General features: G+C 38.7%; 1 protein-coding gene across 2 annotated transcripts in view; it reads left to right on the forward strand.

Moving 5' to 3' along the window:
• The window catches only part of INPP5F (inositol polyphosphate-5-phosphatase F), a 38859-nt gene that overhangs the window by 14148 nt on the left and 8842 nt on the right, over window positions 1-15869 (forward strand). The window contains exons 2-12 of one of the 2 annotated variants that reach the window (XM_084289813.1): window positions 34-114; window positions 6534-6670; window positions 7386-7514; window positions 8260-8427; window positions 8715-8771; window positions 9833-10031; window positions 10763-10942; window positions 11228-11295; window positions 11700-11824; window positions 13104-13181; window positions 13896-14016. In XM_084289813.1, coding sequence (XP_084145939.1) covers window positions 34-114; window positions 6534-6670; window positions 7386-7514; window positions 8260-8427; window positions 8715-8771; window positions 9833-10031; window positions 10763-10942; window positions 11228-11295; window positions 11700-11824; window positions 13104-13181; window positions 13896-14016 — 1343 coding nt within the window. Of the gene's footprint in view, window positions 1-33; window positions 115-6533; window positions 6671-7385; window positions 7515-8259; window positions 8428-8714; window positions 8772-9832; window positions 10032-10762; window positions 10943-11227; window positions 11296-11699; window positions 11825-13103; window positions 13182-13895; window positions 14017-15869 lie in introns of those variants that run through there. The other variant, XM_084289814.1, reaches the window with a different exon arrangement.

The raw sequence follows: 15869 nt of genomic DNA on the forward strand, positions 1-15869 counted from the left end.
GAGTTCACCACAAAATATGTTCTCTTTTTCCAGCTACTGATCTTCTCTTGGCTTGGAACCCCATTTGCCTGGGCCTGGTGGAGGGAGTCATCGGTAAAGTTCAGCTTCATACAGGTACGTGTTCTTTCTTTTTGATGCTGCTAATGCACTTTGGGTTAGGGTCAGTGATACTGTAAATAAAACTGTAGCTGAAATGGATGATGTAATGTTCTTTGCAGTGGTGGTGTAAGCCAACTCCATAAATTTGCCAGTGTTTATATTATAGCTGTGCTTTGCAAATCCCTCTTCTTTCCAGTGCATGCATTCTGGTTTGTCATTGATTAAAAGATGGGGAACTGCGCTCACAAATCATGCAAGTCTGTTCCCTGAAGTCCTGTCTGAGGCTCCGTGTGAGATGCACCCACTTGTATTTTTGCACTTTTTTTTTTCAATAATGCTTTCAAGCTTTTTTGTTATTTGTAGGGCACTGTGCAGCAACTAACAATGCAAGTATTCACAGAAGTCAGGTTTTCAGATATCGAGAATTAAGGTCTTAAGAATGATTATCACCTTGGTGGATCACTATTCGAAAGTAAAAGGAACATTCAGAGACTTCTTCGTTAAATAGGGATATTGTAAGACGTAGCTGTAAAATAAAACCAGAAATAGAATGTATTGTGGTTCATATTAAGCCTGTCTTTGACTTTATTTTACTGAAAAAAGTTATTTAGAATCAGTTAATCTCTTTGCTTTAGTCAGCTGTAAATTCCTGTAGCCAAAATAAATACCTGTTCTGGTATATACCAGCTTTTATCTATAAGGGGACTCTTATTACCAATAGGGCTCTAGATGTCTCTTTATGGGCAGCTTTTCTACCTGTCAGTAAACTCTGTTCATTTACTGGGTGCTGGTCTTTTTGTAAGTGCTTAAGCCCTACGTCTCACGTAGTGCCTGGCTGGATTATCAGTACAGGTAGGGTCTGAAGGGGTACCAGGAAGGGTTAAGTGCTGAAATGGATCAGATGTTTGTGGCACGTCACACACACAAACAGCTCAGTCAAGGTGGTAGTGGCACATTAACAACAGAGAAGGAAGGAAAATGGGGACTGCTGTACCCCTGAATTAGGGTATGACGGATTGAGTTCTGGGAATAGTTGGCTCCATAGTCACTGTAACCCCTAGGTCTTGCTTCTGAGAGAATAGTTTAGAGCCCATCTCTTTTCATAAGCCTATGATTGCTTTCCCTTTCCAGCTGCATCACTTATCTTTGAATTTCACATGATGTTTGTCTGTCCTCCTTCCGTCGATCTATTCAATCACCCTTTCTGATCTGATGATATGAAACGGTTCAGACTCTGCACTTCTCTGACACTTTCCTTCTCATCCAGGCCGTCTGAGCTGTTCAGCATGTCCTGTCCATAACAAATGGATGAATGATGGCTGAGCTCCAGCAATGACCTTTTTCTGCTGTGGGAAAATGCTCCATGCTTGCTTGTAACATGTTTGTGTTTGTTAACCAAGCATTTAGCTCCACAAAGGCCTCCCCCTTCTCCCTAGGAAGCCTCCTATAAAAGCATTTGAAGGGGGAGACCTTGTTTTCAAATACTTTCTGGAAGTTCTCCTGTGTCATGGCAACTGAATGTCCCTGCTTGTGTGCTTACTGGGAGGCGCTTCTGCTTATGGAAGCTGAGCTAAAACTCCCCAGCATGTGACCCTTGAACAAGTGCCAGCCTGCTGCTGTCAGGTAAATCAAGGTTATCAGGGAATAAGTCCGATACTGCTCTTCTTTCCTTATGTCCTTCACAGCGACTGTATCAGTTATGCTCATCCAGGCGCTTCATTCGCTTGTTGCTTAGGCCAGTGCTGGCGTTTTGTTTCTTTGCCTTGTTCAGGTAGCACATCACAAACCACTTACAGACCTTCCATCCTGTGCATCTTGCTGAGGCATTTAGTGATGCAGCTGTCCTGTAGATAAATGTTCATTCTCTGACACTTCAGTGAGAGATAAGTCTGTAGTTATTTATCTCTAATCTTTTGCTGAAGCCTCTTGGTCCCCTGCATCTGCTGACAGTTCCTAATTATTGTCTTCATTGGGTTGCAGCCCAAGTGAGAGGGCTGACTGAGGTGGCTTTCATAGCTAGTCCTAAACCTATTCATGTCGATGAACTCTTGCTTGCTTATTTTGAAGTGCAGTTTTATGTAATCCTCTAGCTGAGTCATCTAACACTGTAACAGTAACCTGTCTTCATTACTTATTCGTGTATCAATCTTTGTCACCTGGAAACTTTATCAGCAAGAGTTGTATAAATATTTAACAGAGCTGGACCATTATCTCCATACTTGGTAAGAGGACTGGGCTGTGGAAGCTGGATGAGATACTTCTTTTTCCCCAGACCTCATATGTGTCAACAGGAACAGGAGGACTTGTTGCTCTGATTTTTTTCCACTTTTCTTCCCCCCCTCCCTTCCTTTCCTGGACTATAAGGATCAGAAAACTTACTTTGAAGCTCTTCTGGCTAACTAGTCCTGTTTGGGCTTGTTCTGCTCAGCATCTTGTTGACCGATACTGGAAACTTTAAGTATTAAAATTGCTACCAGTGTGCTCAAACTGTCACGAAGCTCATATGCACTTTATCTTGGACATAGATCCTTATGTATTCTTGAAAGATTTGCTCAATGCAAGCATCCTGGAATAGTCCTAAGATGACCTTGATTAACTACAGGGGCATTCTTGATTTAGCACTGGCAGTTGCCAAATTGCTGTAACTAGGGATGTGGTTTGATATGCTCTTAATCTTGCTGGCTCTGTTGCTGACCTAGCACAAGAGAATTTGTAGAAAAGCTCTCTTGGCAGGGGAGCAGTCTTGTGAGAAACTAGCTAGCCAATATTGCATGTTTTTCTAATTCTGTAAAGAATTTTTTTTACCCAAGAGGATCAGTTGTACATCTGGACACAATTGCACACTCATTTCTGAGATGAATTTCTACCGAAGGTATCTTTTGGTTCTTCCCCAACTGTCAAGTTCCTAAAACAGACTTTTCTGGGGGGGACAGACCTATGATGGAATACTTGAAGGCTAGGATATGGGCTCTCTTACCCTCTGTTGGCCCATCCCAAGATGACAAGTAAGAAAGTGTGGGGTAAAAATAGGAATACAAAGGGGAAAGAACTTTAGGATGTGTCATGAGGACAACTTACTGAAATACAACATTGCTTGCTTTCTTGGTATAGAGACACAGAGAGTAGTCTCTGCACGTGCTTGCCCCTGTACGGAAAGAACATCTCTTGCATAACCATGGTCTCCATTAAAGAGTATTAATCTTATGTTTTGTGATAAATACATACAAAATATAAGGATAGCCATTCAATCGCCTTTAGTTGAGATTCCATTAAGTAACTAAAATGAGCTTTTGTTAAAATTTAGTTACTACTTTACCCACTAAAATAGTAATGGTAGCCTGAAATCAAATTCTCAGTTGAGATTTTCTGACTTGCTTTAGCAATTTTGATTTCCCTTCACTTTGTTAGAAGAGCTTTGGCTTTTAATTACTGAGGTTCCTGCAGGTAGTATCGTTTGCTGGTTCAGGTGCACTTCTTTAGTGGTGTAAGTTCCCATGCAGAAGTTCTAATTAGTTATTAGAGACTACTTAGTGAGTTAATGAAATGTCGAGGTGCCAGAGTATGCTCAGTATAATAATCCTGTATATCTAATTATAACCAAGGCTGGATTTCTTAGCCAGTGCCAGCCAAATTCCACTGAACTCCTCTGTTGCAACCACACGTTTTTCTGTTCTGTGGTCAAAATGCATTTTAATGTCTGTGCTCTTAGCATGGGAAAAAACACAAAACCACTGGTTAATTAAGACCTGGGTTAAACACTGATGGCAAGTTTCCACAGACTCTGCACAGAAGGGAAGCGAAATTTTTCCTTCCCTATCTGCAGGAAAGGAAAGCGTTTTCTGTTAGCATGCCACTGGATCTTGATAGAAACAATAAGTGGTTCGCTATCTAAAATCTCTTCTAGGAAGTGCAACTGCTGCTGTCTCTAACTTCATCTAATCAACAACTTAAAACACTTGCTTTGCTTTCATCTAAATTCCTTGAACAAACAAAAATAAGAAGATGGTACCATAGTAATTCTTGGCTAGAATCAAAATACTTGCAAAAAACATAATTTATTAGCAAACTTAGGCAGATTAAGACAAGTTATTGCAAGAAAAAGGTACTTGGGAGAACTAAATGGTAAATTGTTTGGGAAATTTTAGAAAATAGCCTAAATGGCAGTGATGTGCTGACAGTAAAGCTGAATTCCAGGTTCAGGGAGAAACAAGAGGTGATGGTTTACTTAAATACAGTGCTTTAAATCAGTTGTTGCCACCTGCTCTGCCACAGTTCATAAAACAGTGAAACAACAACAACAAAACTTTACCTTTAGATGGATGACTTAAAATGTGCAGTCTTCTGGAATGAGGTGGAGCGGTGGATCTCCTGTGTGTACCACACCTCCTACATTGGGCAGGCAGTAAGCAGTCTTTTTCCCTTAAAAAAACAAGTTTGACAGAACTACTTTTTTAACTGCAGAAGCACAAACTCTGGCAGATTCAGTCATCTAGATGTTGTTGGCAATTACAATACGCTTTTATGGCCGTTGTTGAAGCTTTTACTTCAGGGTATATTTTATCTGAATAATTACTTTTGGACTGTTTCTTTTGATCTGCCAGGAAACTCCTGTTTTCTTTCAACATTCTTTGGCTTTGGCTATAAGACAAATGGAGTTTTGAAACGAATGCCAAGATGACGGAGTCCTTTTTTTCCTTTTTTTTTTTTTTTTTTTTTTTAAAAAAAAAAGGCACTCAAAGGATACAGAACTCACTTGACTGTACTAAGTTCTTGTTTACTGCTAGCAGGGCTTGTTAATATAAGGCACTTCACTTTTTTTGGGTAATGGTGTCATACTGATTATTTTGCTTGAGCTCTAGATGGTGTATCCTTTCTTGAAAAAAATCTGCTTGTTTGTTGAAATACCGATCTCCTCCTAGGTGTGTGTTGTGTGGCTAACTTTCTGTAGGTGGGAATAAATGAGACTAGAACTGCACAGCAAGGCTGTCTGGGTGCTCGACTTGCTGCCCTCCTGTTAAGCCTGGATTGAGTTGGGTTTCCAAAGCCCTGATTATTGCACAGGAAAACCTAGACCACCTTTTTAGATACAGGGATAGAGACCTTGATCTGCTGCTGGGGGTTTTTGACATTTCAGTTTCGACATTATAGCTGGTGCTTCTTGAAGGTGATGGCATCCTGAGATCCCTCCCAGCCAAAATTCTCTCATCCTGCAGAGATCATGATTTTGATGCTGTGTTCAGGCAGCAGTGCTGGGCTCCTCTTAGAAGACTGCATAAATTCAACAAATGGTGCATGACTTCCCCCTTTTCTCTCTCCCTCTTCCCTTTTGGGAACAGCCTCTGGTTGTCGCAGCACGTTTGTAATTCTGTGACTTTTAGAAGCTGCTTGGTGCCCTGTGTAGTACGCGTGTCGCTCTACTAAAGATAATGGTAAAGAATTGAAGTACTGACTGTAGATGCACTGCTGTGCATCACCACAGTGAATATTGTCTTTATATGAACAAACTTGCTCAAACACTTTGTCAGCGTTGGGCAGAAATGTTGAAGATTTAATTGGAAAGATGCTTACAGCTTCGAAGCTTAAATTCTATGCTGAAAATATATTGAGAAAATATCCTGGCTTTCCTTACGTTACAGGATGTGCAGAAATGCGTTGAATAAATTGAAGGCTAAAAAGCTGTTTGGAATTTATTGAGCAAGGAAAACAAGCTTTGCATTTGCTGCAAAGCCTCTAAATAGACTTTTCAAAAGCTAGATACTGTATTTCAAAGCATAACACGTGATACAAGCTGCTACCACAAGTATGGAAGCATATTCAATTTACCATAGCAAGCTTTTAATGCTTCTGTAGGACTTCCTCTGTTAAACTCTGACTTCTCCTCAGTTAGGAGAACTAGTGAGCTTGTCTTTAAAACTTTCTGTACCTCTTCCATCTCTTAACAGACCTTTTGCTTTGACTCTTAATATCCCAGCATACCACTAGCCTGCTGATTCAGCCGAGGAAACCAAAGTACTGTTACCTGTGGCTGGCCTCTGTTGCTGTTTGCTGTACAACAGAAGGTGAAAAGGGAAAATCACAGCTTGCTGCCTGGTGATCCCTGCCTATTCTTTTCAAGTTGTACCACGGTTTGTGATAGTACATTCCACTGCGTGTGCATCATCCTAGAGACAGCCTAATTGCTGTAGATGAAGCAGTGATGGCTTTACCTTTAATGGGTAATTCTACGAAAATGTCTATCTTTTAGGTAAATATGTTTTTTTTTGGTTTTGTTATTGTAATGCCACAATAGTGAAACAGGGCAGCAGCAAATCATCATTCACTGGACTTTTCTGGTCAAATAGCTTCTGGCAGGGGTTTTGCACTGAGAGAAAAAATTCTGACAGATTAGTTAAAGCAAATGACTTCACAATAAGCCTCTATTAATCTTTCTTCAGATTTGCCATGGTGGCTACTTCTAATTCGTCAGAAAGCATTGATTGGCAAACTTCCAGGGGACCATGAGGTGTACAAAATAACAAAGATCGCAGTGATTCCCCTTTCTGAAACAGAACCTCAGGATCTGGAATTGGAGGTATGATTATCTTTAATAAATCATGATTTTTTTCCACTTTTTTTCAGTGAAATATAAATGTGAAGAGTAGATTAAATACATGCCTCCTTGTGGTGTATGTGGAAATGTTGAACATTTTTTTTAAATGCTGCTTTGATTTAAAAAATGTTTAATTGAAATAGCAAGATGTGCTGGGGAGGGAAACTAGGATAAAATGATGTCCACATTTAATTGAAAACTCATAAAATTTGTTCTTGGGATATATATATTTTTAAATTACTGTAATTGAGCACACTTCACGTGTGCTTTTTGCAGGGAAAAGCTGTCATATCTCCTCTGAATCAGGAGGGCATATGTTTTTTTTAAGGATGCTCTTGATTCTATCCTGTTTTGGGATATTAATTCTATAACTTGGCTTCAAAGCCAAAAGAGAATTGTTAAAGGAAAAACATCACAAGTGAATAATACTGACTTACTTTAAAGGCTTGGTGGTAAGGGGAGGTGGGTCTGGATACTCATCTCACATCAAACTGAGGCAGACAAGCAACCAAAGGAGAAATTGGCTTTTATAAAAGGCAGAGGAGAGAATTGTGCTCTAGATGGAAACCTGTATGTTCTCCCTTTGTTTCAGAGAATCTTCCCTAGGTTTGTGGAATTTGTAGACTTTCATTAGTTTCCTTGAATTTTCTAGAGGCTATTTAAATTTTGGCTTTAATTCAATATCATTATTGCTTAGCTTTGTAAAAAACATCACTTTGGGATAAACAAGCCAGAGAAGATTACACAGTCCCCAGATGACTCAAAATTTCTGCTGAAGACTCTTACTCAAATTAAATCCAATGTGTCTGCTCCAAATAAAAAGAAGGTAAAGTTTTTACTTTTTTTTTAATTTTTTTCTCCTTTCAAAATACTTGTTTAATAATTAGAATGTTAAAGTGGGTGGGTGATCAAGTGGAGCAGTAAGACCTGGAAAGAAAACCAGTAAGTCTGGAATGTGCAACTACCTTGTTTTGAAGTTCAATTTCATTTTTCATTACTTCACTGTTGCTTTTATATGTTTTTTTTTTTTTTTTCCATTTTGAAATTGTATAATTGCTGAGTAACTGCCAACAGAACAGCTTCCTAGGATTTGTTTCTAGTGAGGTTCTAAACTTCTGCAAGATGTTCCACATATGCATCTCTTGTCAGAAAGACAAAGTTTGGCACACAGTTTCTCATACTTTTATTACTATCTTGAAAAAAAACAAATGCTTTAGACACCATGGTTTGGATATGAAAGTTTAAAGAATATTAAAATTAGAGCGGGTAGATGCAATATTTTCGTTTAGAAAACCATACAGTTTGGAAACTTTTCTGAGCCAACATTCAAGCAGCATGTTTGAGTCTGAGTGCTCTGGATGTCCTTCCTGATAAAAGTACTTTGGTGATATATGATATTAACGAAGATGCTTGCACTTGTGTTAATCTCTGCTAGGAATTTTAAGATCCTGTTCCTCAAAGAGAACTCACAAGGTTAGAAGTAGGTTTTGGCAAATGTGGCTAGAATCCTTTTTAATAAAAGGAAGACATAAGCCATTATTATTATTATTATTTTTTTTTTTTTTTTTCAGATTAAAGAAAGCAAAGAGAAAGAGAGGCTGGAGAAAAGACTATTGGAGGAGTTGTTCAAAATGTTCATGGATTCAGATTCTTTTTACTACAGCCTTACCTACGACCTAACAAATTCTGTGCAGAGACAGAGCGCGTGTGAGAAAACTGACTTGTCACTGTGGCGAAAAGTAAGTGTTCTTCATTGTTGACCAGCACACCTAAAACATGCGTGGTCCAAATTGGACTGGTCACATTCTCTGATAGTACAGTCTGAAGATCTTGCCCTGTTACTGGCTTTAGAGCATGGGAGCGAAGTGTCCAGCAGTGTGTTTGGAACTGAACTGTCATAGTCAAAAGTAGTGAACTCTACACTTGGATTTCCAGTTGCTCTGAATAACGTTGGTGGCTTTACCAGAGAGATTTACAAATATTAATGTAAAATGTTTCAAAAAAAATCCCCTTGTTTTTTAAACAGGTTGATGACAGATTCTTTTGGAACAAACACATGATTGAAGATCTCATCATCACTGATGTGAGTCGTGTTTTTAACAATAGCTGTGCTTTATATGTACTGTTCATTTGTTTTAGTTGAAATGTTTACTTAAAGCCTCATAGAGTTTACTTAAAAACCTGTTTAGCAGACAAGTCATGATCAGGGCTGTACCTTCTGCCGCTGACTTCCTGGGCAGCTCAGGTTCCCTTCTTCCCCCTCCCAAACCTTTGGCAGCCTTTTAGTCAGTCTGCATTCACTACTAATGAGCAAACTAAACTGTAAAGAGTTATTAAAATATAGTATTAAAATATAGTAATGCAAAGTAACTTCATATACAATATGCCAGTTTGTACTGATTTCTGAAGGCAAGCTTAAGATCTATTTATCTTTTGAAGTAAATTTTCACTGAAGAGAGCTGATTACTTGATAAGGAGGAAATGCCAGAAAGGGAACTAACTCTGAATTCCAAAATTTTGTTATGTGAAACAATCACAGAATGGTTTTTGTCTTCTGAAGTGAAGAATACTGTTTTCTTTTTTTCCCCCTTGGGCAGAGCAGCGGATCGGCATACAGTAGTGTAGAACCAGTCACCATGAACTTCAGTTTAGAGTAGATAAAATATCTTCCTGGCTGACGGGTGCATAAGAATGGTTGTTGTATGTCTCTTTAGATTTTTGTTCATTGTATGATCTCACTTGATTCTGAATTAAACCCCTAGGTAAATGACTGAGATTTTAAGTACTAAATATGAAGTTAGGCCAACTCCTAGGATCTTTAAAAGATTACACTAGACACCTTGCATTATGCCCTATATCTTTCTCTTTCATTAATGGATTTTTGCTTTGCTTTGTTTCATTTCCATGGGGGTTGGGGGAACAAAACCTTAAGTTGCTTTCTGTCTTCCTCCTGATTTAAAAGCCCTACAACTAATGGAGGGAAAGATGCTTGCACCTTTTACAGAAATAAGAGAAGGATATGGCAGAAATTTCTTTAAAACGTGAAAGGCATGTGGAGCAACTGCTTCTAAATGTGGGAAATGGCAGAAATAATTGTAGGTAATATGAAACCAACAGGAGCATAAATTTTTTTATAACCTTCAGAATACTGAAGTGGACTTCTGGATTATACCCATCATACAAGGATTTGTGCAAATTGAAGAACTTGTAGTAAACTATAGTGAGTCTTCCGATGATGAGAAGAGCAGTCCTGAAACTCCCCCTCAGGAATCAACTTGTGTAGATGACATTCATCCAACGTTTCTGGTGGCACTTATTTCACGGCGGAGTCGGCACAGAGCTGGTAAGGAAATGTGAAGTATGAGGATTTTTCTTAAGTACTGGAGAGGGATGCCTGAGGTAAAACTTCAGTGCTGTGCTGTTCAGCAGATGGACAGCTCTTGTCAAAGTAGGCACTACAGCCTGCCTGCTTATGCGAGAACAGTTACTAAAACTGAGCTTCACAAGCTTCCTCTTGTGCACTGAATGTATCCTTGGAAATGATAGTTCCAAGATGAATTTCCATCTTTGCAAAGAACACTGATTAGGACCTTGCATATGACTGTCCTGATGTGACACTTCAGGCCTGAAATAGGCCTGGCCTTCTTTTCTGTAAAATGTATATATCTTCTTGGGCTGTTTCTGGGAGCTTATTATGAGAAGTTGAGCATCTGTCTGTAAAGATAGGCTTTAGGTTCATGGAAAACATGAAAGCAAACAGTAAAGTAAAGCTTCCTGCTGAGCTTGAGGGGACAGGGAGTAATGCAGCCTTTGGGGTGGATCAGAGTGGACCATTTGTGACCCGGCAGTGCCAATAAACTGCTTGGCCCTGGCAACTGACTGTCTACTGTATGTCAGTAAATAAAAGTTCATGTAGTCAACATACGTTTGGGGAATTAGAATAAGATTAAAGAAACTTTTATCATTGATCATGGATTTTGGCAGGAGCGCTCTCGTGTTCAGAAGTTACCAAAGTTACCCATCTTTAAGACTAATAATTAAATGTGAATTGATCGTTATTCTTGTTTCTCCTAGGAATGCGGTACAAGCGAAGAGGTGTTGATAAAAATGGAAACGTGGCAAATTACGTTGAGACAGAGCAACTGATTCACGTTCATAACCACACTCTTTCTTTTGTACAAACAAGAGGCTCTGTGCCTGTCTTCTGGAGCCAAGTTGGATATAGGTACAACCCACGGCCCCGACTGGACAAGAGTAAGTATTGCAGCAGCGTGCTTAAAGATCCGTTCCCTCTCTCCACCCTGTTATGCACTCAAAAGTGAACTTTTTAAGAATGTCTTTTCAAGTAAACTATAGTAGTAGAACAATGCTGAAGTTGGTTGAAGTGATGAAAGACCATAAAAGTAATTCTGTAGAAGCTCTCTCTAGGTATTTAAAGCAGAGCTGTCTTTTTGAAGAGCGTAAGTTTGGGTATCTGGTACTTCAAACAGAATTTGTTGCTAACAGCCTGTTTCTGTCTAACACTGCTCTGCCTTGTAGGTGAAAATGAAACAGTGTCCTGTTTTCGTGCACATTTTGAAGAACAGCTGAAAAATTACAAAAAGCAGGTGAGGGCTACATGACAGTCATCGTACAAAAGTGCAGGGGATGAAAGTTGGTGTTTTCAGTTTTCCTTGTTATTGCTGATCTGGATTGGTGGCTTTAATTATTTTTTGAGAAGCTTGGTTTTAGACATCTGGAAGGATTGTGCGTTAAAATCTTACAGAGTTTCTCAAGTAACTCTGGACTGTGGTAACTTACTTGTATACCTGTTTTAGCAGTTCATAGCTTCTTTGTGCTAATGTTCAGGTAACTTCTAGAGCTTATTTGATCTCAAGTACAACTCAGCAAAGACCATAACTTCCTCAAGTTGACCTACAAATCCTTTTTAACTTTTGTACTCTTTATTACATGGTATCAGCAAGTCATGTTGCGGGGGATAACAAGTGTTAATTGTTTACATTTTTGACAGGTCATTATTAATTTGGTGGATCAGACGGGCAGAGAGAAGATCATTGGAGATGCTTACCTTAAACAAGTTCTTCTGTACAACAATGCAAATTTGACTTATGTTTCATTTGACTTTCATGAGCACTGGTAAGAAACCTTTTTAAAATGTTGCTTTTCATTTTTATTTGGTATGGGAGGAGGGTAAGGAGGAGAAAGCCATTATTTCTGCATGAAGGTTTCTTCTAAATAGGAAAAATACCTTTTGTAAAGTAAAACAACGTAAAAAGTTTAAGTTGGCATAAACAAATATTGCTTTTTTCTTAACTTTGTACCCAATCTCTGTTAAATTTACACTTATTTATTAGGCAAAGCTTAAAAGTTGCTGTACCTTTTTAAGCAAGACTTTCCTTACCATGCTATGAATGCCCATCTGTGTGTAACCTGCTTTTCAAATAGTGTAGCATTCTGCCCTTACGAACAGCTTATAGTAAAGAATTCTGTTCCTTTTGCTTCTTTTCTGGAAGAACCCATCAAATGTTTAGAGAATTCTGGTATTGTTGTTCCATGATAAAAGAATATACTGGATTTTACTTGAATCCAGTATAAATAGCTGCTGTTTTCATGACTCCGCTCTGGCATGCTCTAGTGCAGTGTTCACATGCCCAAGCATGTGAATTGTCACACAGGCGTGTGTTTCCCCTGCCTTCCTCTAGCAGACTGCAGTTGGAGACAAATACAAAATCTAAAAATTATGTTTTAATATTCATTTCCTAACTTAATATAGGCTCAGGATCTGTCCTGAAGAAGTGTTATGGACCCAGTGTGTCACTGGCAGATACTGTCTGAAATGGGGGAAAGGGAAAACCCTCAAAATACTTATGACCTTTAAGAGAATCCTTTTCTGTAAGGACATCCTGGGTTGATTTGCAACTTTACTAACATGAGCTTTCACTTTTGTTTGCTTACTCTTCTCCCAAGAAGTGCTGTAGCAAGGACTGTTTTCACACTGAGCGTGAGTGAGTAGGGAACAATACTGAAAATACAGGATTTGGCAGGGGTGGGGGAAGGATGTCTGTAGGTGTGTTAGTACCATAGGATCATCGATAAAGCACGGCAGGCTATCTCAATTTCATTTCATAGTGGTTATTTTTGCTGACTCTGCATAAAATGAGTACAGAATGTTCCACGTTCCTGAATAGTTGCACACTTGTTACTCCTAATAGATTCAGGAATGCTGAATCTCTTGCCTTGGTTTTAGGTATTAAACTGTTTAAAATAGTTCTGAATTTTAGCTGCTGTTTAAAGTTTGTCAGAATATCTGTCTCTCCCACTTAGCCAAACCCCTGTCATTATTTTGTACTACTTGTAATAACAGAATTCCACCAAACTTAGTTTGAACTAAAGTAGAGATCTTTCTCTATTTCAGCCGAGGAATGAAGTTTGAAAATGTTCAAACACTGACTGATGCCATTCACGATATTATTCTTGACATGAAGTGGTGTTGGTAGGTACTTTACTGTTTTCAGACTTGTATGAAATACTTCTTTTTTTTTTTGGAGGGGGGGAAGTACCTATTTAGAAGCCTTGACTTCGTCATAACTGTATGTTTTGGTGTCAAGCATTTGCATTGGGGTTTTTGTATTTAGTGTTCTGAAGTGTTGCTGTTTACAGACCTACCAGCAAAAATTTTCACATTGCTTGAGGTTTGCTGCCTTTAATATTTTTACGGCTGCTTATATTAAATGGGCATCACTCTGTATTTGATCCAAAGGCCCTATAACTACTCTTTGAAAACAGTAGGCATTTTTGATCTTTAGTTTATATTAAAGTTTGTGCATTTTGAAATGAGGATGGCTGCAGACTTCCATTAGCTACAGTGTATTGTTCAATGTTTTCCAAGTGAAATATTGCTGCCATTAGGTTCGTTTGTGTTTCGAAGTTAATTTCCTTCTCTTGAAAGTTGGTATTATGTATGAATTGAATTTAACACCTGATGGCATACCATATCAAGTTTATGGCCTAAATAGGACGTGTTTGGGTATGTAGTCTAAACTAATGAGATGTGGACTTGAGGAACGATAAGTGAGAAAAAGGGTACCTAACCCTGTGTGACATGTAGCTGAGTTGAGTGAAACTAAATTGTATTCTGAACATAAGACTTCCTGCTGTCTGTAGAAGCTGGTACATTACCCTGCTTTTGCTCTTTTTCTGTTGAAAGGGTTGATCAAGCTGGTGTGATTTGTAAACAGGAAGGGATCTTTCGAGTTAACTGCATGGACTGCCTGGATCGTACCAACGTAGTACAGGCTGCTATTGCAAGAGTGGTCATGGAACAGCAGGCATGTACAAATAATGTCTTTTAAGTATTGAATACCTCCTCATAATTCACAGGGAAGTTTTTGTTACTGAATACAGATAAACTTCTACTGGATACTGAGAAACCTCTACTGGAAAGGGTTGCTGCAAACTAGGAGCCTTGAAGCGGCAAATAACACATAGTGCTAAATTAACTTGAAATCATTCTAAAACAGTGATTTTCTTCACTAGTCTTCTTCTTCAGAGAAGAAAGGACTATCTGTCCACATCTTGAGACGTCTCTTGTTTTGATTTAGTCATTTTAATTTAAGCTGTGCAGTAAAAAAATCACTCCCCCAAATGAAATGTTTAATGACTAAAATCCAACTTTAAGTTGGATGCTATTTTAGCTACTTCTGAGTGAAATACTGTGGTGCAACACATAGGGAGATTTGTTGTCTCCCTCCATGTAGAAGAACGGGAGTTAGTTCGTGCTGTAAGTATCAGATAGCTGACCATCTTCCCTCCCCTCCTTCCTGCCCCAGTATTTTTTTTATGCAGAAGCTCAGTGATGAATATTCTTTTTCTTGAAAGGTTGTCTGTAATATCTTGTAATAGTAGTTGTAAATAAAACATTGAAGCTTCAGTTACAGCCCAGCCCACATGAACAAACCTGGCTATACATAGGGTGAAGGCTAGAAGATGAGGTGGGCCTTCTGTAAGGATGAAGAATGAATGGTTCTTACCATTGTATCTGGCAGTTACTGTTTGCAGATAACAGGATGAGCACTTGCCATAAACAATATTTGGGATTGGAGTGGGATCAGCAATCTATAGTCATCTTAGACTAGGTTAGTTTCTATCTTCATTACCTCTGCAAACTCAAAGACCCTATTTTTAAACTCAGAATTACACAGATTGTTGTGGAGAGGACTTCGTTAATCATTGTTATAGTATTAGTTCATGATGTGCTGTGTCATTTTCAAATTAAATCCAAAGTACTTCAGAATCAATTCATGCCGGAGAAGTGCCCCAGGCTTTGGAAGGTGATTGATGTGGAGTAGTTATGATTACAAGTATCTTGCCTTTTTGTTTCCTAGCAGCTATAGGACTTGTTTTATGTCAGCTGGGAATGTAACAGGGTTTTCAAAGTCCATGAACAGCTTTGTATCATTTTTCATTTAACTTGCAAATATGCTTGAGCACTTCATGTTATAAGCTATAAATTAAGGTTTGCCATTCTATCCCTGCAGTGGGCCTAACACTTAGTGACTACACTGCAGTTATGTGTGGTAATATTGACTTCAGAATGGGACACTGCAGCGTAAACCAATTTAGTATGTGGGAAAAGACTTCAGTTTGTATTATACCCGAGACTTATCATGGAAAAACCTTAAGTACTGTTTGTTCCGGAGAGTAAGATATCTGGCTTTCAGTATCAGCGTTAAACAGTAATGGTCCAAAATACACAAGTACTAATTATAAACACAGCATACAAATTTGCTAGGAAGGTTTTCTTCTGGGGGAGGGATGAATTTGGAGCGACTGCATTGGCTTTAGTGTCTGCAAACAGGAGATCAAGTCTTCATGGTGTGTTCTTTTCTTGTAACTGGAAAGAGATTCCACTTTATTTCCAGACCTTTGTTATGAATGCCCTTGCAATACAAGGCGTTAACTTGTTTAACCTGTTACCTCTGTTAAAGTTCTGTGACATCTGTTCTTTTGGGAGTTTCTCAGAGGAAAAGATGCTTTCTGTATCTTGAGTAACTAACTTCCTTCAGTTAAGTCTTGTGAAGATTGACTTCTACACCCATACTTCATATTACTGCTGAGGCCAGTGATTCTTTTGGTGTGATGTTTCATGATGAATCACGAATTCATTATTAACAGTGAATTT

This window comes from Netta rufina, assembly GCF_964035555.1.
Source record: "Netta rufina genome assembly, chromosome: 7".
Taxonomy (NCBI): domain Eukaryota; kingdom Metazoa; phylum Chordata; class Aves; order Anseriformes; family Anatidae; genus Netta; species Netta rufina.